The sequence below is a fragment of the Ictalurus furcatus genome, chromosome 14 (genome assembly GCF_023375685.1).
Source record: "Ictalurus furcatus strain D&B chromosome 14, Billie_1.0, whole genome shotgun sequence".
In the NCBI taxonomy this organism is placed as follows: domain Eukaryota; kingdom Metazoa; phylum Chordata; class Actinopteri; order Siluriformes; family Ictaluridae; genus Ictalurus; species Ictalurus furcatus.
The window spans coordinates 20,802,359-20,825,863 of record NC_071268.1 but is presented as its reverse complement, the minus strand read 5'-3'; the positions used below and the strand labels follow the sequence as shown (position 1 = coordinate 20,825,863).

The window sequence follows — 23,505 nt, the reverse complement described above, 5'->3', positions numbered from 1 at the left end:
TCATAAAATAAAATAAAAAATCTATAAGAATGTTTGTACTAAAACAAAATAGGATTCTAGTGTGGACCAGTTTCTGATAAAGAAATACTTTATTGTAAGGTCCTACACATACCCTTTAAGGGTTCCACCGGAGTAATAACCGAAGAACCATTAAGGGTTACACTTTTTTTGTTTGTTTTGTTTATTTACAAATAAGTTACAATCAGTGTGGTGTAGTATAGCTTTAGAGGAACCTTGTTCATTTGACATGCTGTGTGCAACCATAAGGAAGAAGTGCCTTTCCATATAAAACAAACTCAAACATTGATCAGTTGAACATTTAGTTTGAAATATTAAAGGCAAACCAGTCTAATCCAGGCCTAGCCGTGTAACAATGAACTCTTCGTCCAGTTCTGTCTCCCGCTTTCGGTGTTCACGTGTCCCTCTAGCTGTGTGAGATGCTCAGCACTCTATCTTTTGCTGGTTTCATGTTCATGCTGAACACTCTAAGTGAGAAAAGAAAGCATGAAATACATAATTACAGTCCACCAGTTCTATTTAAACAGTAGCTAAATATATATATACGTTTAAATCTGATCTGTTTAAGACGCTGTTTTTAAAACCTACTGCATTTATTGAGCTCTTATCCCTTGTGTTCTGTTCAGGTCAACGTTATCCATTTTAATTTCTTACTTAAAGTGGAACCATACTAAACTATTTTTTTTACTATTATTATTTATTTCATTTTTTTAAATATGCAATTTTGTGTGTTGGCTAATTGCCTCTATTGAACCTGAAAAAGGTTTTTCTCTTGGTGAGAAATTTACTCTTGGTGCATCTTCTATACCTCACTTCATAGTTATATTCCAATCATTTTGCCCCACCTTTAAAATAGATTACAGCAAGTGGTGAAATATCAGTTGACACAGATTGCATTTAGATAGATGGCTCGATAAAGCGAAAAAAAAATAAAAAAATTTAAAACGCAATATATTACATGGCCTCCATGTCTTATTTGCACTCAGACCATATTACACATGGAGCATCCTCAGGTCTGATAAGTGGTTTTGTGTGCCTTTTCTGTTCCCCAAAAACATACATGTATTGAAGGTAGATTATTTCAGATATGTATATATCTGTCTGAGGTGTTGAGAGCCAACATGGCCTGTGAACTGCACATCCAATACTAAAATTGCTTTCAGCTTTCAGTATAGGCTACAGATATAGCCTACAGCAGTGATTTACAGCCCTGTTTGACATTGTTTTCCCACTCAAACACACCTGATCCAGCTACTCAGCTCATAACTGTTCCTCCCTGAATGGAAGTGTGTTAGTGTTAGAGAATATAGTGAAAGCTGAATTACAGGTCTACTGCAGGCCCAGGGTTGGCAGCCACTCCGCTACTGTTGAGTCAATTAAATTCATATCAGTTGTTGAATTAACACTATCTAGTGACGAATAACCCACTACAGAGCTCTAATGAGCACCCACAGAGTTGAATAAAGTTGTACAACACGTTTTCCAGAGCTTTTTTGTTGTTTTGTATGCTTGCAAATGTGTACATACTTAGAGTTTTGCACATTAAGTAATCATCCCTTGCACATTTTGATGTGTACCTGCGCACTACAGAGTTTGTCCTTATAATAACAGCCATCAAATATAATAGTGCACTAAAGTTGTGCTACTTTATAGTCATGTCTCCAAGCTGGTGCCTTTAAGCTTTCCTGTGCTTTCAGCAGACTTTAAGCACAAAATGCACTAGTGCTGGTGGTTGAAAATCAGTAGGTTCCCACAACGCACTACTTAGGGTTTCGGTGCAAATAATGTACCCTAGGTTTTACCCTAAACCTAAATGATGTACCCTAGGTTTTACAGCAGGGGTGTCCAATCTTATGGTGCAGGTTTTCATTCCACCCAAGCAGGAGCCACACCTGATTCCACCTGTTTAATCAGTAGATCTTGGCTTTCAATAGACTCAGGTGTGGCTTCAGTTTGGTTGGGATGAAAACCAGCACCCACACCGGCCCTTTCCGGATAAGATTGGACACCCCTGTTTTACAGAATACCAAGGTGTGTGTATATATATATGTATGTATATATATCAGACAGGCTTTGTGCAGGAAGATAGTGTGTGTAGGAACCTTGTAGTCCTGACGTGGCACGGTGTACACACTCTTCTCCACACCTGTGTCCACACAGCGGTGCGCAGAGCAGGACTGCCCCATATGTAAAGCGCAGGAGTGCTGAGCGCGTTAAAGCGCGCCATGATGGCGAACGCGTTGGTCGCTTCGTTCCTAAAGCGCAACCCGCCGTTTGACAGATATCTGATCATGATATTCACGAAGGAGGGACACCACAGCGACAAAAAACACATCACCACGAACACGATGAGACGCAGGGACTCTTTCTTGCTGTCTCTCTCCGGACTGGGCGCCTCGCGTCCGAGCTGGTGCTTGGCTATGATATATAACTTAATGGTCATCAAGACTTTGATCACAACTATTATCTGCAACGTCATGACGCCGAAGGCGATCAGTTTGACAGCTTGTGTGACTGGTAAAACATTTTGAATAGTCAGAAGTAAGTAGGTGTACACCCAGCAGAACACACAGCACGCGACGACGAACCAGCGCGCGATGAAGCGGTTGTAAAAGAACGGGTGCGCCACAGCCAAGTAGCGGTCAAACTGCGCGAACAGAAACGTCATCACGTTCACGCCTAAAAACGAGGGCAAAATGTACAAGGTGCTGTTTCGGGACGGATAACCCTCCTGCACGTCGAAAAGCCCGAGGTAATAGACGGAGAAGCCGGTGAGGGTGTCGCTAATGCTGGTGTTCAGCATGAAGATGAAGCGGTTCTGCTGGCGCAGCGCCCGAGTGCACAGGATCCCCAGGACCACAGAGCCCGCGAGCAGAGCCGCGCATGTGGCGAACACTATGTGGTAAATAAAAATGAAAAAGTCTCCCGGACTTGTAAAGTCAACCGAGAGAGAAATGGTGGCATTTAAACTAGACATTTCTTTAATAAAAAAAAAACAACAACAAAAAACCCTGAAGGCGAGGAGATTCGCTCGTCCTCCACGAACAGAGGACAGGGCGGTGTTATATGAGCTCTGTGTAGAGACCTGGGGGACTTGGATTCACTTTTTTAGCAAATCATTGTGCCAAATGTCAAATGAAAGCAGCCTTCACCTTGTAAAGATTTAAGAAGTGTTGTTATTTATGTTGTTGTGATGTAGGCCGTAGACATAGAGGCCTACTTTTGTGCTAAAACAATGTAGGCCCATTTATGACTGCTTCATTAGTTATTAAAGGCATTATTATTCACGTGGTCATTCTTTCTTTAGTAAATCTTTAGTAACTGCCATATCCTGATCAGGGTCATGGAGAATCTAGAGCATGTATGTTTCTGGGAGGTGGGAGAAAACCACACAAAAGCCATACATTCACAGAAAGAACACACAAAAGTCAACACAGACAGTATCCCAAGCTCGGGATCACAACAGAGACCCTGGGATTGTGAGGTGGTAACACGACCACTGCACCACTGTGCCATCCTTCATGTTTAACAAATTATCCCAAAGCAAGACAACAGAAAGAATGTGTGTGTGTGTGTGTGTGTGTGTGTGTGTGTGTGTGTGTGTGTGATTCCCTGCAATTATATAATGATATCATGATTCTATAATTGTGTCCCATCCAAGGTATATTCTTATTTCATGCCCAATGTTCCCAGCATAGGCTCCAGATCCACCGTGACCCCTGACCTGGCTACAGCGGTTACTGAAAGTGAGTAAGTGAAGACAACAGAATTCAATACACACTTAAGTGATCAATTTGACTAGCCTAAATAAAAAATTATGAGGATTTCATTTACCTCCCATTAGCCTGGTTAATTTCTTGAACCCGCTGTTTTACACTACGTACACAACAAAATCCTAGTTGTCATATTATCGTTAGGTAACTACTTACTGGACGAATACACTCATACAGAGCAACATGATCCAATTCTAAAAGACTGCCAAGGGCCGATAAGAACCTGTGCTTCAATTAGTGACACAACTTTCTAATAGCCGTTCTGAAGACTTTTTACTCAATTGGATGCATTCTGCAACTGTCAAAACGACCTTGGAGCGACTTGGTGCAATGACTGCCAACGGTAGTGAAGACAGTAGAGCGCACGTGATCCATAGCCTCCCGTGCTCACTAGTAGAAGCAGCGGCATTGCAGTAGTAGCCAATTAGCAGGTTTAAAGCAAAAATAAATAAATAAATAACAGAAATAATAATGAAACACTCACTTTTTGTTGCAATCGAGCAGTACCCCAGTGTAGCTCCTATCTTGTGTGAAATGTCCGGCTTGTCGCTGCTTCATCGCCCGGGAACGAGCAGCACCGAGCCGGACACTTCACCCAGGAAACACAGAGGCCACGGCCTAAGAGCTGCGATCCGGCTCCCGGTCACCATCGAACACATAGTGAATGACACCCTGATGGTAAAGCTCACTTACTGAGATAGGAGCTACACCGGGATTTTGCTCAAATGCAACAAAAAGTGAGTGTTTCATTATTATTATTTTGCCGTAAGTGTGTGTACAGACAGTACCCCCAGGTCTGGCTACAGAGGTGGGTCCTAATCCCAGGTTTTTTTGTACCTTTTATAATTAGGTCTTTAGGATCACTCTTTGTTTGACCTCACCCCTCAGATCTGTTTACCAAGGGTGGCATTAAGCTCCCAGTGACATAGCCCTGAGGTTCCCTGAAGTACACAAACCCCTCCACCACAACAATGTCTCAATCTATGAAGGCGGTAGGCTAGTAGCGGATTACCAACAAGTAAAGTTTAATTATTAAAAGTTTACTTTAAATATTTAACCACGGAAATTAGTTATAATGTTTTTAATTATTGCCTTTAATGTTCATAAAGCATAAAGCCTACTGCCTAGTATTTGGTAGGTCCACTTTTTGCTTTAATGACAGAGTGCACTCGAGCTGGCATGGACTCCACAGGATTGTGCAAAACCTTATGATCCATTTTAGATCAAACCCATAAGAGTGCTGTCTGAACACATGCTACAATAGAAGAGATTAGGCATGAGGAAAATCTAACCTTTAGGACAAAGCAGTTAACATAATCAATATCACAGATTTGCTTACATTTAAAAAAAAAAGGGACCTAGAAATAGTGCAGAATCTTGAATATTTAAATATTCGACATTCAATTTAACAGCCAATATTCACTATCATTCTGTATAATGCAACACAGCCTTACCCTCTTTCCCTCTTTGGGTACGCAATTACAGGTTAATCTGAAGGCCTACCCTATGACAGTCTAAATTGATGATCGAGTGAAACTCCTGAAAAAAAGTGAGAATTTAAAAAGAACAGGGTGAGCAGGGCACAGCACAAGACACAGCGGGTTTACATTGTGTTATCTGCGTGATTGTAGTAATGCATAGGAAATAAAGGATGTATCGTGTGGTTCGGTGTCATCTGCTGAGTTGTTGATTTGGAAAGAAAAATCCTCTAGCTATTTTCGTAGGGCCTGTGCATTATCACTTGGTGTTGCTATTGCTCTGTCAGGCCTATGATTCAGATCTAGATGGGTCAGGACATTATGCAGCATGCAGTCATGTACTATGCCCTCCCTCCACTAATATTGGCACCCTTGGTAAATATGAGCAAAGAAGGCTGTGAAAATTTTGTCTTTCTTGCTTAAGCTTTTGATCTTTTTTTTCAAATTTTCACAAATATAATCTGGATTTCAAACAGGATTATCCAAAAAATATATATCTTTGTTAAATGTATGTATGCAAATAGCTTTGATTTGAAATACTTGAAGGTATGATGCCAGACTGTGAAGGGCCTTGCAGCATTTTCCGCATGGTTTCTTCTCTCTCATGCTTTTGATTTAAATCCAGCTGGACACGAGCGCAATTAAGCGAAGCTTTGTTTGTTTGCTGTAACTCCCGGGCTGACTGTCAGTCCCACTCCGGTCCTCCTGCTCGGTCCCCACGGGCTTTAGGTGTTTTTCAGACTGTTTTGACAGGTTTGAGAGACCGCAGAGGAAATCCTCGAGTCGATTTAAAAAGCTCTGTGCGGGCTTGCAGTGCGTGCACCCTAATGAGATGTCCACATCTGCGTGTTTACTGTTACTCTGATGGCTTTGCTCCCGCATGGCCACCCTGATTAAATCCAACTCCTCCACTTTGGTTAGTGTTTTGGGCCTCGGCCCCGTCCTGCCCCTCAACAGCTTCGGGAACGTGCTGCTGTTCCTCTTTAATGTCCTCTTGGCTACGACCATAATCTTTCTCAACGTGTCCGTGTTCGTGTCCATCCTGCTGAACAGGTCGCTGCGCGGCGAGAACCGCTTCATGTACATGCTGAGCACGTGCCTGAGCGACGTCTGCTCGGGAGTGTCGTACTACTACTGCGGCGCGCTGGACGTGCGCGACAGCTACGACTCTCCCACTCGCACTTACTACGTAGCGCCTACTTTTCTGGGTCTGTCCTACATGGCCATTTTAGCGGCTCAGGCGGATCGCTACCACGCCGTGTCCGCGCCATTCAAGTACTCACAGCGCATGACGCGCGGCCGGACGCTGGCAGTGATCGCGGTCTACTGGGTGTACGCGTTCGTTATCGTAGCCGTTAATAACCTTGTGACGGTAGGCATCGCCAAGCAGGTAACAGGTTTCGGCACTTTCGTGAGCAACATTTTCACCGTGATCATCATGATCGGATTGAACGTGCGCCTGTTCCTGATCGCCAGGTACCAGCTGGAGCGCGAGCCGGCCAGCGCGGAGCGGGAAACCAAGCGCGCGTCCGTCTATCTCATAGTGATCGTGGCCGTGTGCTTTCTTATAGCCTGGCTGCCAATATTCTTGCATATTATCGTGTGTAATTTCTCGGGCACCCCGTGCTACTCGTTTCGCAACGAGGGCTCGGACCCGCTGCGCATCCTGCCGCGCGTAAACGCCGCTCTCACACCCGTGCTGTACATCAGGGGCTGCGCGGGGATCCGAGCCACACTGCTCGCCAAAGTGTGGAAAGGGTGCTACAGGGTAAATCCGAGGCCTTTCTCTCTCTCTCTCTCGCTCTCTCTACACAACACACCTCAAATGAACAACACTTTCATTAACCTTCCACCATACTCCCAGAAACAGAGTAGCCCATTAAACTGGAGTTTTCCTTGTCGCTGGGGTGGTGCCATCTTTTGTACCTTTACAATATTATGCATGTTTTACCTAAGGAGGTGCATGTGTTGTAGGCCTACCTTAAACTACTAACTGGAAAGTCCTTAAAGTCCTACTATGCTTCTTTTTTTTTTTTTTTAAAAATGAAGGTATAAAGAGACGCTACCAAAGATGTAGCCCTTATGGTACCACCTCAGCGCAGAGGAAAAGTACAGTTTGCTACCTTTATTCATGTGTACCATACAATCCTCACCTTTATTATGCATAACAAAATCCACAATGTTGATATGAGTTTGTATCAGAGAGCTCTGAACGAACCATAAAGCACAAACATAACCAATCCTCTTAACTTTCCAATGCTGGGTACTGGAAACTAACTAAATGTGAAATTTGAATAATAAGGGGTGTCAGAACTAAATGCCAAACAGCACAGACACTAAGGTGTCATTTCCAAATGATCAGGCCTAGAGTAGCGTACAGCTGGTCAAAACTGTAAAACTGGCACTTGGTTTATTAACTGTGCTGTTACGGTAACACATAAGAAATAACAAATGTATCCTGGCTCTATGTAATGTAGTATGCTGAGTTATTGTTTTGGATTAAAAACTTATAATCTTTCAACTTTTTTTGTAGAACTTGTGAACACTTGTTTATGTTGCTATTGCGATTGCTCTGTAGTTAAACTGACTAAAGCCTGTGATATAAATAGGCCACAGCAGAATGTATCCTTCAGCTGTGCATACAATATAACAAAATAATAGGCTCCATTTGCAAAACTCAGCATTACAGGAAAAAAAAAGACAGGACTCTTTATGTACACTATGCAGGGACACAGTGGGCAAAGCTTGAAGATTCTACAGTGTGATTGGCTATATTCACCCCCTCTTAGGTTATAATCTAAAACAAAAATGCTGTTGTTTTTAAGGAATAATAATGCTTTACAGACAGCTGACTTTCCATAACATGATCAAGAAAGCTCTCTGCTGTATGCTGTAGTGTTGGTCATTAAATTGAAAAGAACTGGGCTTACAGCTCACATTATTTTAGGTTGCATTTTAGACTGGTGAACTGCTTCTAACCTAAATCATACACACCAATGATGGCCTCACATACATGTGTTAGATTAGCTGATGTGGTGGATTGAAACACTTGAGCAGTGTCACAGCTGTTATTTCACGCACATAGAGTAAATGCATCAAGGAAATCAGTTTATCTATAGGCTAATGCTGGTTCATTTCATCTGCTGTTATCTTTTTCCCCATATAGAGTTTATCCAGGTATCGGGAGAGGTCTGTCGCACCCAATGTCCAGTCTGTTTCCATGCTAGTCAAAACATAGAAGAACAAGTCCAACAGAGTAAAAACGTGATGTCTTTGTCATGAAATATACTTCTTCAGATTAATATAAGATAGTTATAAAGTTGATTATGTGGTTGGAGAACGGAACAGATTATATATGTTCAAACAGGCATACAACTAAATGTGTTTATTTTTGTGTTGTCGATAAGTTAAGAGCCTTTTTTGTCAGTCCTGCTAATATTTCGACTAATGACAATGTTATTGACATCATGTCAGTACTTAGCTGTTGTAATTACGTGTTTTGTGCTTGGGTTTGAAGATTTTGTATAGGATTTATGTTGAGAATAAGAGTCAGATGCTACCTCCAAACCCGCGTACTACTGTACTTAAAAGTAAGGACCAAATAACATAATACAAACTGTTTTTTTTTTTTACTATTTCATGATCATTTAACTAAAATGATATTTTTTCTTTTCTTTCCGTTGTGTTTTATTATCTTTGATGTGCATACTGATTTGTAATTGTATTATAAATGTAATAAATGTAAGTCCAAGAAAAAAGTAAGAAACATCCACACCATAAGTGATCCTGCAGCTTACATCGACATCTTCAGGCATACCACAGGCGTCGTCTCCAATTTTGAAAACATGTTGGTGGTGAATGAATCTTTAATGTGAAAATTATATCTAGAATTGATCCCTTATCCAATACAAAGCCTTTAAAAAAAAGTTACTTTAAACACAGTTTAAAAGGAATAAACGCAAATTCATTTACTCATCTTCAGTAACTGCTTTATCCTGGTCAGGGTCAATAATTGCAAATATTTCTCATCAGTTGTAATGATAACACTATTATGTTTATACAATAACATAAAACAATTTAATAATAATAATCATCATCATCAGAAGAAGAAGATGATTATAACTTTCTGCATTATAAGGGATCTAAGGTCTGCCGTAATAAAACAGACTAAATAACATTAACCTGTCGCCAGATGGAGTCTCTAAATTAGTGGCCTAAAAATAAAACAATACCATATTTTAGATTTAATGCTCCAGTCTAACAGGCATCACATTAAAGCAATTTAACATAAAAAAAAATTATGTTACATTTGTGTTTTTTTGTTTTTTTTTAAGGTCAAACTAGCAAGCATTCCACTTATTCTCAGCATCTGGATTTTAAATTATTCCAGCTTTCATACATTACCGTTCATGCTGAGCAAAAAATTATTTAATTGATTTTTTTGTTAACTTATTTTCTTTATTTTTAATTTGCACTTTTTTCATTCTGCTGCACACCTATTGACCTTATATTTAAAGACAGTCACATTTCTTAGTCTATTGCGCTGTGATGTCTTCTGTTTTTGTCTGTCTGTCTGTTCAGTCTTTCTGTCTTCTGTCATTTTTTGACCATGTAGTACACAGTTATAGAAGGGAATTATTTATGATTGCACTATCCGGTGTCACCCAGATGAGGATGGGTTCCCTTTTGAGTCTGGTTCCTCTCAATATTTCTTCATCATATCGTCTCAGGGAGTTTTTCCTCGCTGCTGTCACCTCTGGCTTGCTCATTAGAGATAAATTTATACATTTAAAATGTATAGCCGGAATTGATATATTTCTGTAAAGCTGCTTTGTGGCAATGTCCATTGTTAAAAGTGCCTTAGAAATAAAATTGAATTGAATTGAATTCTGTCTCCCGGATTCAGTGCAACTTTTCTACTTGTGTTGACATAGGCTTAATTAATCACAATATAAGGTTTTCTAACATTAATAAAGTTTGCTTTAATGTTTTAAAGTCATCTGTGAAGTATTCAAAATGTTAGCTTATATTTTAATATTATTAACCAACAACTGGAAAACAAAAAAACAAAATAAAATAAAACAAAACAGCTCTTTTCTGTGTGTGCAGATAATGTACAAAATGCATACATTAAACAATTTTGGTGCTGCTTGTTAGTCCCAGAAAACACATTCATTTCTAGAGGTGATATAGCTGGATAACAGATACAGTCCCCTCCAACAGCAAGGCTAATTATTTTGCTTTTGCCATACACTAAAGACATTTGAGTTTGATATCAAAAGATGAATATGAGATGATAGATCAAAATTTCAGCTTTCATTTCTTCATATTTACATCTAGATGTGTTAGAACATGGCACCTTTTGTGGCAGACCACCCAATTTTTAGGCAAGCAAAAGTAATGGAACAGATAGGCTTAAAGTAAATTAAAGTAAATAACACTTAATATTTGGTTGCTTTTCTCTTGCTTGCAGTAACTGCATCAAGCCAGTGACCCACAGACATCAGTAAAATGTTGCATTTTTCTTTAATGTTGCTTTTCCAGACTTGTACTGCAGCTTCATTCATTTGTTTTTCGTTTTGGAATGTTTCTCCCGTCAGTCTCCTCTTCAGGAGGTGAAATGCTGCTCAACTGGCTTAAGATCTGTTGATTGACTTGTCCAGTCTAAAACCTTCCACTTTTTCCCACGGATGAAGTCCTTTGTTGTGTTGGCAGTGTGTTTTGGGTTATTGTCTTGCTGCATGATGAAGTTCATCCCAGCTAGATTGGATCATTTTTTTCTGTAAATTGACAGACAGATTGTTTCTGTAGACTCTTGAATTCATTCTGCTGCTACCATCATGCTATCACCATTCCAGAAGCAGTCATGCAAGCCCAAGCCATGGCACTTCCTCCACCATGTTTCACAGATGAGCTTGTATGTTTTGGATCATGAACAGATCCTTTCTTTCTCCACACTTTGGCCTTTCAATCTGGCTTTCCAATTCTTACTGCTGATGAGTGGTTTGCAGTTTGTGGTATGGCCTCTATATTTCTGGTCTCGAAGTCTTCTTCAAATGGTGGATTATGATACCTTCACCCTTGCCCTGTGGAAATGTTCAGTGATGTCACTAACTGTTGTTTTTGGGTTTTCTTCACAGCTCTAACAATGTTTCTGTCAGCTGTTGTTTTCCTTGGCCGACCCATTCATTGTTTGATGCTCAGTACACCAGTTATTTATTTCTTTTTCAAGACAATCCAAATTGTTATACAGGCTATGCCCAATGTTTGTACAAAGCCTCTGATTGATTTTCCCATTTTTCTCAGTTTCAAAATGTATCTCTTTTCTTCCATAGACAGCACTCTGATCTTCATGTTGGCTTATCCTTTACAACAACAAATGCTATTCCATGACCAGACTACACTCTCCCAGTATTTCATAAGCTTGTCCAAATGAGTTGTAGCAAACTTTAAATGAGCTTCGACATGTCGATTCCATCAATATGTTTCGTTAACAATAAGGTTGCGAAGGTCTTGGGAGAGCTCTTTGCTTTTACCCATCATGAGATGTTTCTTGTGTGACACTTTAGTAACGAAAAGCTTTTTTATAAACTATCAATTTACTAACCCAGCTGATATTAATTCGCACAGATAGGAGGTATAATTACTTATGGATTTCAGCTGGTTCCTTGCCTTACCTTGCCTTGGAGAACTGCTTTTTCTTAGCGTATTCAATACTTTTTTCCTGTGTCATTCAAATTTATTACACATAACTTTATTTATGAACTTTAATGTTGTGAATTATTTATATTTCCAGATTTATTGCGTTAATACTGATGTCTGGTGAAAATGTCATATGAAATATATTTACTGAAAAAAATGTTGGCGCGTTCAATACTTATTTCCCCCACTGTAAAACCCATGCACTAGTTATCTAGCTAGCTAATTAATGTGATAGTTTAGTAAATGTAACATGGACCAAACCGGGGACCCTGTGAGAGAGCAATGCTACCTGGTGCATTCTTTGACAGGACCCTTTTTTTTTTTTTTTTTAAACATTCATTTCATGTATTAGATGTTCACTTAACATTAAAACAAACACATCCCATTTGAGTCAGCACTAAATACTAAAGGTCAAAAAGTCTATAAAAAATGCAATAACATAGTTCATCTCCATCACTCCATTGAAAACTCAATGAAATATACGCTTAAACAGTAAATTATAACGTCATTGAAGGCAGCATATGTGTATTAACTCCACAGCAACCATTATCTCTGAGACATGTTGTGCCATGATATTTGGAGGCTGTGGGGCTCATTATCTCAATACACTGGTGATATTAGCAGAAGACAAAGCCCTGTGGTTATGCATAGGGTCTGAATTTCATTTTAGATCCGCTTGATTAACCCTGTTAATGATACCAGTGATACCAGTCAGGAAGAATGGCCCTCTCCAAGGTGTTAGTGTTTCTCCATAACAGGCAAATTAAGATAAGTGGCAGTGACAAGGTCATGTATTTGTGTGCATTTTGAAGGGTATCAAGATGCCTTGGAATCCAGGTAGACAAAGGGAGCTGTTAATTCATACCCTGGGAGCAATTAGTATAGCTGATCAGTGATCATTAGGGTTAAATGTGTGTGGGTATATCTGCTCATATGTCAAACCATGTAAATCAGTTGTACTGAACTCGGGGGGGGGATGATAAGCAGATGATAAGGCTCAGGAGTATTAAAAGCTGTATTAAAACACAAATCATGTTTTGCTTAAAGGGTGTATTTGACAAAAGCAAAATACACTAGAATGTAATTAAAAATGAGAGTCTTTTGAAATAAAGCAAACATCACTTTAACCTGAAATTGATCACACTTACATTGCACTTATGTGCAATATGAAATAAAACAAAATTTTATTCAAATAATTTACACAAACCCTACACATTTTCTCCAATAGATGCTGCTACACTGTTCAAAGTTTGAATCTAAGAATGACAGAAACCTCGGAACAAGAGTACGACGATTCCCTTTTCACAGGTTAAAGTCTCTGACAATACTGTGAATGACATTGCATTTTGTAAGTGAATGCATAATTTTCTCCATTATGTATGATGGGGAGGTGAATGTAGAGTTCAGGATATTGTTCATGTACTGTTTACCTTTAATCTATTACTTTTTTTTTACCTTCAGGAACCTTTTTAACCAACAACTGGAAGCTGCTGTGGCCGAATCATAGCTCATATTACTCCAAACATCCAGTCAGAGCAAACACTAATCAGACAATGACATGAAACAATGCAAAAGGGTAAAAACCCTGTTTCAGCAGGCTCACTGACTTAAAATTATATATATATATATATATATATATATATATATATATATATATATATATATATATATATGTATGTGTGTGTGTGTGTGTGTGTGTGTGTGTGTGTATATATATATATATATATACACACACACATAGATAGATAGATAGATAGCTAGATAAAACAATAATAAACCCTGTGTTGAGAGTTTCTTATGGCCAAGCTTTCCTCCACTTTATTAAACGGTAAATTAAAGATTCAAGATCAAATGTGCATCAGGGTTGGCAGATGATTCATAAGTACAGAGAGGATATTCTAATTCAGTTCATATTTCTGTCTGTGTGGAGTTTAGCCTGTGGCTAATGATATTTCTGGGGTATTCCTGATACTGATACTGTAAGCATATAGTGTTCCTGAAATGCTCCTATCTATAAAATCTATAAAAGCTACACCATTGGAGGTTAGTGAAAGTGAAAGTCAGTGCACAAAAGTTGCATTTAAGCGTGAAGCTGCAAGCTTTAGATCGTTATATTAGTATTTTTAATCAGTCCCTCCAGGATTTTGCGATTGCAGAAATGAATGCAAAATCAAACAGACTCCGCAATATTCCGAGAAGCTTGCAATTTTTAAAAATTACCGCAGATTTTCTGCAGATTTGTGCTGACATCATCACAACACGCATTCAGTCAAAGTCCTCTTTGATTCATGTGCATCAAACATGAGTGCAGCTAAAAGCATTTTGGCTGTAACAATCACAAAAAAACCCCTCTGTCTGTAACAGATTCAGTCAAATGGCAGGACATGGCGCTGATTAAATATATACTACAGGTGAGGTCAGGTGTAATTCTATACCTGCCATTGTCCAGGTTAGTATCACATGCTCAGTAATTGATCTCCTTCTATTTCAAAAGAAGAAAAATCTAGATTTTTGTAAATATTGACTTATGTTATCAAGTTAACTTGGAAATCCTGTTTACTGGAATGGACTTGAGACAGCTGAGAATCCAGCACAAACCCAGGACAAAATAATTAATAATTTGTGATATCTCAGTCATTTCAGCATTAATGACAAGACATATATGATAATGACTGACTATTTAAGAAAAAAAACAAGAAAAAAAAACAAAGCATTTCAAAATAATTATATACGTATCTGGATATGACTGAATGAGCTCCAGTATATTTAAGATAAATTAATTTAATCAAGTTGACCCAACAAACAATTCAGGGATGAGATCTTTGACTTCAAATGTGAATCTGAGAGAGAGCAAATGCAAAAAAGCCAAGCAATCACCGGCACCATGCACACAATGTGCCTCATTTATCAATCTTTTAGTAAAGTAAAGCCAAACCAAACTAAAAACTTCAGCCGGAAATTTTTTACAAAGGTTTCAGAAATCCGCTGGTTTTCCCTCACGTGTCAATGTTGAATGCCAGTCACCTGTAAATTACCATGCGTGTACACGGCACAGCTTATTTGCATTTGGTGTCGCCCACAAAACTCCATAAAAAGGTCAATCTCACAGTGCTGAAATGATGAACAAGAGGCAAAAACAGACTTTCTCAGTGATACAAGTGAAAGTTATTTGGCTCATGCTTAAGCTAATAAAATATTATTTTTATTGAAAAAAATGTTTTATAACAATAGATATGATTTAACAGTGTAACAACCTGCTAACAAGGCCAAAATCTGGAGCCAAACTACATAAGATGTGAATTAGATGTGAGGAGAAAAGAAAATGGTTTGACATTAAAAGGTCAAGTGGTCTTATTTGTCTTAATTAATGGATTTGTTTTTCATATTTAATATTTATTTAGTCAACGCATTTAATATGAAATTACCAGGTTTCACCAATTATTCAGTAAACGCATGTGTGCAATTGATAAAAGTGCAGTAACTCATCATGATTTATATGATCTGAAGCTGAACAATTGATATTTACATTAGTCTTCTTATACTTAAATTTACACACACTTGGGAGCACAAGTAGGATATGAATGTTTTTTCCCCCCCGAAATGTTCACGAATAGCAAATTTCTTGTGTAAATACTCCTACGAACTGAGTTGCATAAATTATCTTAAGCTTACTGTGTTGTTTATAGACTACATCGAATAAAACAAAGTGACAGACAGTGAGACGGTGAAACACAGCGTTTAATTTGAGATTAAGCATGGATAGAGAAATATTGACAATTATGTGTTAAAAGTATTACAAAACCATGAGTACAGGGTACAATAATTTGTATGTTAGTGCAGTCTTCAGAAATAGATAAAAAACAGCCACATTTCCAGTATCTGTTACAATGCATCAAAAAGCAAAATGCAATCATCGTGCCCTTCACAAAACCATTTACCAAGCACACATGGTGGGTTATGTACGTATTTAAGTTGAACTGTAAATACTGTAGTGCAAATGATTTCAGAGGTTCACTTATAGGGAGTATTTAGTGTTTGTGTCTAAACTATAATGATTAAATTTAAATGTGACCAAAAAAAAAAAAGTCAACTCAAGTCTTACTACAAAGCATAAATAAAGTCACATATTAAAAGCACATCTAAAACTAAACACTTCAAAAATAATTTCTCAGTCTGGAGATTTTATTTTAAAAAACCTTCAAAACAGTACAGCGAACTAAATGTACATTCATATAGCCTACTGAATCTTTAAAATGTTATCATTTCTATCGTCTTCAGACTACTTTACTCGTTAGTCATAGATGCCATCACTGAGCTATTTACAAAGTAAACAGTAAATCCACTAAACACAAATCCACTACATAAAAGACACTGGGCCTCATTTATAAATCTTTTAGTAAAGAGTTGTGTGTAAATGTTCCACAAGATTTACAAAAGTTTCTGAAAAGTTGAGTTTTTTTCCTTGTCCCATACACATGTTGAGCACAGAGTGCAAAGATCATTGTCATGATGCCCACAAAACTATGAAATCACAAAATGGTTCGGTTACGAAAAGGCAGAAAGGTAGAATTGGAAGCCATTTTGCCTCACTTCTATACCAATGAAAAAAACATTGCCATAATAGAAAAGGTCAATTAGGTCTGAATTAAGTGAGATGACAAGAAAATGGTGTCAAATGAAAACAGAGGGGGAAAAAAAACTGTACACTGTATCCAAGTAATCATGCACACCAGCTCATCACACAGGGAAACTGCTCGGTTTAAATTGTTATACGTGTCTCAGCCGAAGTGCTGGAAGATTGCACATAGAGATGTAACGGTATGAAAATTTCATATCATGATTATCGTGACCAAAACTATCATGGTATTGTTAAAATGTGCTGAAAATGTACAAAAAGTACTGATAGACACACTGAAATCATTTAACAGGTTTTATGATTGACTATAAAGTGATGCATGGTTATCACTAAGCTTGCTGTGGTAGTCGTTGTTCCTGGTGTTACACGCACACCGATTACGTCACTCGCCCACCGCGGCACCGCCCCCACTGTCGTTTTGCTTTTTTATAGTAATAAAAATCATTTCGTTCAGTTACAGAACGGACACTACAATTAAAACTGAACACGTCTGCTCAATTCAGCATGAGCCGAATGAGTCACAGATCAGCAGGAGTCAGATTTCATTTACTTGTTCAAACTTGCTTATATTAAACCAAATGTTCCACCATTGTCTTGTCAGTCAGCTTGCCTCACTCTTCCTGTCAGTCAGCTTGCCTCACTTGCTGTCAGTCCGCTTGCCTCACTCTTCCTGGTGGAACATTTGGTTTAACATAAGCGAGTTTGTCATTGGACTGTTTTGTTGTTGTTGTTGTTTTTCATTAAGAATAAAAATGAAACAGCAATTCAGCAATTTTATAAAACCCAAAATATGACCACACTTCGGATTTGCGTCAGACTCATGCTGGGTGTGTGTGGACAGCATTTACCATGAATTTTACAAATCACGATAATCGCGCACGGTTTTAATTATAATTAAAATGCAACACGGTAATACTAACTGTCGGGGAATTTTATCGTGAAACCGGTAAGCGTTTCATCTCTAGTTGCACAGCGTTAAAAGCGGGACCAATTTATAAGCCAATACTTAGCCTCCCAAAATAAATAAACATTACATTTAAATATCCTCCGTCATGACCGTAATCTTTATCAGCGGTGTCGTTTGTTCACTGCATGATCATGTGATATGCAATAAAACGAAGCTATTTAAACTTGACGTAATCCCGACATACGCGTGCAGCAATCCATGGAAATGTGACGTTAGTCTAATATTAGTTAGACTTGTGTAAATTTACACACACACACTCAGGAGCACGTGTAGAATTGATAAACGAGGCCTAGTGTAATTTCTATAGTACCACAAGCAGTAAAGTCACTGACCTAAAGATATGAAAAGATTAAATAAGCAGCATGTGTCCAGGTTGTGCATGTGATGCCTATAAATCAGCAGGAAATAAATAAAAGGTGATGTTTATCTTTGTTTGCAGAAATGATGCAACCTCTTGAGGACTGAGGGGTGCAGTATTATATACACTCATGCAGTGAGATCATGATAAGACAAATTTCACTCAGTGTAACGACAATCATGAGAGTCACTGATTGCGTGACCCATGTAGACGAATGCAATCCTGGTTTAGCTTCAGCAACAGCCATTAACAGCTAATGTCCTCTGGGTTTTTCTGAGTCAATATAATTTATAACAACAGTAATGTTTGAGGCAGAAATCATTAATTATTCTGAAATATTCTGAAATATGCATTCCTTGCTTTTTAGAATTAGCCAAGACTAAGGCTGTATATCACCAGATCATCATTATATTCTCAACTCACTGTCTGGATGTTTTTTTCCCTCTCTTGTAACTCACTTGATATGCCTTACCATGACTAAAGCAGGTGTACATGGTCTCAGAAAAGCTCAGTAGGTTCAGTAGAATAACAGGGAGTTCATAAGCAGAGAGATGACTATGAGCCCAAGTGGCATGAGCTGTTCACCAGCACTATCATCAATGCCCACTAGAACCTGTTTCTCAGCGTGATGCTCAGCGTAAACCACGTACAGCTCAAGACAGCGTCGAAATTTCAGCTGTTCGATCAGTGTAGGATAGCCGATTTCCAATATGCTTACAGTAGCATCATCATCATCATCATCTTTTTCTTCTTCCTCATTCATCTTCTCCTGAGGTTCAGTGGGTGGCTCTGTACCACCAGTAAGCTTTTCAGCAAATGGCAGAGGGTTATCCGTGGCATTGCTAGTTTTATTTCCTTCCCCAGTGTTTTCATTTCCTGTAATGAGGTCTGATCCTTGAGACTCTGCTTCCCCAACTGGTTTCCCACCCAGGGGCTCATTTAGATCATCTTCGTTCAGACTCTTTTCACTATCCTCTACCTCCTGTGGCCATGAGTCTTCAGCAGCTCTCTTATTTCTGCCCTCTAAGTCTCGCAACAAATCTGTCCTCTTCATACAACTGTCCATGTACTTGTCATGTGAGTTCGGTGGAAGATTTTGAAAGATGTTTGTTGAACTTGATCCAGAGTCACCTGGCCCTGTACCTGGAGAGTTGGGGTCTTTGTTACTGTCAGGTCTGGTACCATAGCGCCGGGACATGTAGTGGTTATAATAATATTCTTCTTGTGGGTTGTGAAACGAGAAGTGTGGGCGTGGAAAACTGCCCAGGCCATAACCTACTGCCATGCCAGCCATAGCTCCAACTCCTGCAGCCATCAGCGCCTGCTTACCAAACCCTTTTGATTGGAGAGAGGGCCCCATGCCCATATTGTGCACAGACTGGGCGAAAGGAGAACCTCCTGCTCCATATGATCCATAACCACGATATCCATAGTTACCACCATAACGAGGGCTGATGATTTTATTGTTGGGGTTCCAGTAGGGGTATTGTGCTGCTCCAGGATATCCTCCTGCACCACCATACTGGTTGGGATTAGAACCAGGATAGGATGCTCCTCGGACTGGGTACCCAGGGTAAGACCCACCTTGAGGATAAGGGAACGCTCCACCCCTTCCTGGGTAACTGTTGGGATATGACCCAGCCCCTGGGTATGATCCTTGACCTGGATATGACCCTTGACCTGGATATGACCCTTGACCTGGATAGCGTCCTTGACCTGGATAGCCCCCCTGGCCTGGATTGCCTCCAGTGCCCCCTCTGCCTGGAAAAGAGCCTGCATGTCCTCCACCAGTGCCAGGATATGGTGGAGGGTTTTGGTTAGGTACTTGAGGCTGGCGAGGATAATTGGCTGGTTGGGAGTGTGTTCCTCCAGTCGAGGACCCTCTGGTTTTACTGCCTCCTCTGTTTCCCGTGCTGGTCCCTTTACTGCCCGTGCTACTGCCCTTCCCGAAGCTGAAACCCCCTTTAAATCCACCGCCTCCTCGTCTGGCCATCGCACTCACCACCAAAGCCAGACACACCAACCACACTGCAACACGATTCATCTTTAAATATACAGAAGAAGAAAAACAAGAAACGTTAACAGAACATTTTAGACGGACGTGAATAAAGGCTGTCAGGAATAAAACCTTGCTTGATGAAAAAACAATAGAAACCATCACAGAAATTCTAATGTTTCTACTACAAATAGCATTACAAACCATCAGATAACCATTACCAGTCCTTAATGGTATCCACTAGATATAACATGTTACCAATAGAAGGCAACAAATTACCAATGGAGACCCACAGGGACCATTACAGTTTCCATTAAAACCAATACAATCCCCATTACAACAATTATAAATTCTATGAGGGTTTCTATTATGTTTTTTTTTTCAGCAGGGCAGGCAGCCAAACCCAAGACACCATATGACCTATATGCCCATCACTTTCACCAGTTTAAAACTCATCTGTACCACTAAGGTGTCGTTATTATTGTCAGATTGATTGTTATTGATTGATTGTTATTGCCCCCGAGAGAGAAATGGAAAAAATGAAGCATCCTTGACGGTAAAGTAATACACAGCATTTTCACTGGTAATGCCCCTGAGTCTGCTCTTCCACAAGTGGCTAGCTATTTAGCTTGTTATACATGAGTAGGCCGATACTAATAATAAAAACGACAGCTAATAAGTAGTAATAGAGCAATAAACGACAGGTACGACACCTAATAAGTAGTAACTGAGATAATTTGTTAATTGTGTGCGTACAAGAGACGGTATCTAACGACTGCGTATTTACTATCTTAGCTAGCTCGCTAAGCTTACATTACAGTAACGGCGCAACACTAGCTAGATAATAACATCCTTCCTCTGAACGAACCATATTTATATAAATGGATCAAGCTCGGGGACCAATCATAGCGTTATTGTAGAAAAAGAAACATGTATATATATGTACCTCGTTCTGTATGCTCTATATTCACCCGAGAGGTTGCTGGCACTGTACGACGCTTGTTCACCGAACAACAACTAGAACGCTCGGGTAGAGTCTGCGATGCGAATCCTAAAAGTATCGATTCTCCGATTTCGGGTATTTAAAGGAGTCGAGTCCGCCCAGTTATATATGACTCATGTTCCAGAAGGGTCAGCTACATTAAATTAAATTTTTAGTGGATGTTCAGATTAACTGCACAAGTTGTAGCATTCGGTTAAACATGGGATTAAAATGAAATAAAAAAGTAGAAGTTAAAAAAAAATGTTTAAAGAATATATGTGTGTGTGTGTGTGTGTGTGTGTGTGTATATATATATATATATATATATATATATATATATATATATATATATATATATATATATATATATATATATGTATATATATATATATATATATATGTGTGTGTGTGTGTGTGTATATATATATATATATATACATATATATACATATATATATATATATATATATATATATACATATATATATATATATATATATATATATATGGTTCATACACACACAAACGAACCTTATTGTTAGCACACATTGATAAAGATGTTTACTTTACAACTTCTGCATGATTGAGTCGGTTCAAACACATCTTTCCAAGCATTACATTTTCCAACAAAAAAATAAAGTTTCCGAAAAATGTTTGCATGTCAGTAAAGAGATCAACGTATTACATAAAAGACCACTTTTCAGACAAAAACATAATGAAACAAAATGAACGCTCCTGGGTTTTGTATTTAAAAAAAGAAGCAATTGCAACAAAGTCTCCTAAAGAACTGTGGCAGATCCTACAAGATGCACAGTATAACTTAACTGTCGCACCAAATATTGATTATGTTTAGTTTATTACTGTTTACTGTTCTTTTATGTAGAAACAGTTAAGTTTTATTCAGTTAATTTAATCATTGTTGAAGGCATCCTTGCTTTACAGCATTTCTTTGCATGTGCCTAATACTTTTGCACTGTACTGTATATTCTGTGGAATCGATTCTTCGAAAGGACTCCATCGATTCACTACTCCTGGAATCAGAGTCGATTCCACATTTCACGGTTGACCATAGATTCTTATATACGATTATATACGATTATATACGATTTTATATATATATATGATTCACCCGTCATCTCATGGCTTGAACGCATGTAATTAACTGATGCATGGATGGATCATAAAGCTTCGCAATTATAGCAGAAACAGTCACTATACACGCTTTGGATTTAAACAATAAGATGTTGTAACATTAAATATGAATTATACATCACAGTTAATTGAATAACCAACACGATCTGAATAAATGTCGTTATCCTTTAAAGAGCTGAGATGACTAAACATGCGCGCGGTGCTGAGCGGAGGGAGTCACGTGATCCTGCGGTGACGTATATTTTTCCATTTGCCGCTTATGGCGGTAGGTGCTTTGAGTAACGGCTGCTGAGAAGTCAAGTCAAGCTAATGTATACGGGAATGTTGTGAAGGCCCTAACTAATGAAATGATCAAATTAAATGTAAGATTAAACCGTGCCCTACGCTCCAGGGTTGCCAGATCTCCGTTTCAAAGCAGCTCAACAACGATAACACAAATCTCTGAAGCAGCATTAAGTAGGCCTTTCACCAATGCCTTAAGACTTATATTAAATTATTACCTACATTGTCATAAATAAGAATACAATATTAGAATAAGTAGACCAATTCACTGACTCAAATCAATTAATACAATAACACAGAATTATGTTAGAAAATGGGAGCAAGAGGTGCATAAACATACAGTCTCCAAATCCAATTTTTCGCTCCAAAACAGTCTTGAAATCCGATCATTCGTTCCAACAGTCTCCAAATCCAATTGTTTGCTCCAGATCAGTCTCCAAATCCACTCATTTACTCCAATTCAACACTGGAATAAAGTTGGTGTGATGTTGGACGTTCGATATTTGCAGATATGCGGAAATTAAGGGACCGTCTCTAAAGTTACATACGACATTGTTATACACGATTCTAACTTCAATAGTATTTGAAGGGAATGACTTACAGTCATATAACCAACTGTAAAGTGTTCATGTAGGTGTCAGGTATGAGAAACACCTTTTAGATTTTTGATATTTATCAAAATAAGCTATTAAATCACATTTAAATTGGACATTAATTTCACTGCAGAATGGACTCATACACAAAATATACCATTTTTTAAAGCTCAATAGCATTTGAAGAGAATGACTTACAGTCATTGTGGTCTACGAATAGTGACAAAACATTTGAAAAACTCAGCATGCGTGACATGACCCTGCCTGTAGGATTTAGATGTAATGTGACTGGAGGTGAGTTTTTCAAACGTTCTGCCACTATTCGTATTCCTATTGAGCTTTAAAAAATGGTATATTTTGTGTATGGGCCCATTCTGTGGCACATGGTAAGCAACAATACTCAAATAGCTTGTGGCATTTAAGTAATAACTGGTATTAACAGGCTCAGTGTGCCAAGAAAACATTCCCCACATCATTACACCTCCACTAGCCTGGACTGTTGACACAAGGCAGGTTGGGTCCATAAATTTATTCTGTTTTCACCAAATTCTGACATTACCATCTGTGT

At 38.7% G+C, this 23,505-nt stretch overlaps 2 protein-coding genes across 3 annotated transcripts; both read right to left on the bottom strand.

The window, feature by feature from the left end:
- Nucleotides 1-1,841: 1,841 nt before the first annotated feature.
- LOC128618463 (glucose-dependent insulinotropic receptor) lies at nt 1,842-3,006 on the bottom strand. Its single transcript, XM_053642070.1, has one exon. The coding sequence runs from the start codon at nt 2,993-2,995 to the stop codon at nt 2,081-2,083; it is 915 nt and encodes a 304-aa protein (XP_053498045.1). The 5' UTR covers nt 2,996-3,006; the 3' UTR covers nt 1,842-2,080.
- A 12,685-nt stretch (nt 3,007-15,691) lies between these two features.
- On the bottom strand, nt 15,692-22,805 carry prnprs3 (prion protein, related sequence 3). 2 transcript variants are annotated; one of them, XM_053642100.1, is made up of 2 exons: nt 22,685-22,805; nt 15,692-19,976 (listed from the first exon to the last, which is right to left on the bottom strand). In XM_053642100.1, exon 2 carries the CDS (start codon nt 19,974-19,976, stop codon nt 18,450-18,452), a length of 1,527 nt encoding a protein of 508 aa, XP_053498075.1. In that variant the 5' UTR covers nt 22,685-22,805; the 3' UTR covers nt 15,692-18,449. The 2 variants fall into 2 exon arrangements, with proteins under 2 accessions (XP_053498075.1, XP_053498074.1); XM_053642099.1 differs by lacking the exon at nt 22,685-22,805 and adding an exon at nt 20,875-21,000.
- Nucleotides 22,806-23,505: the final 700 nt, after the last annotated feature.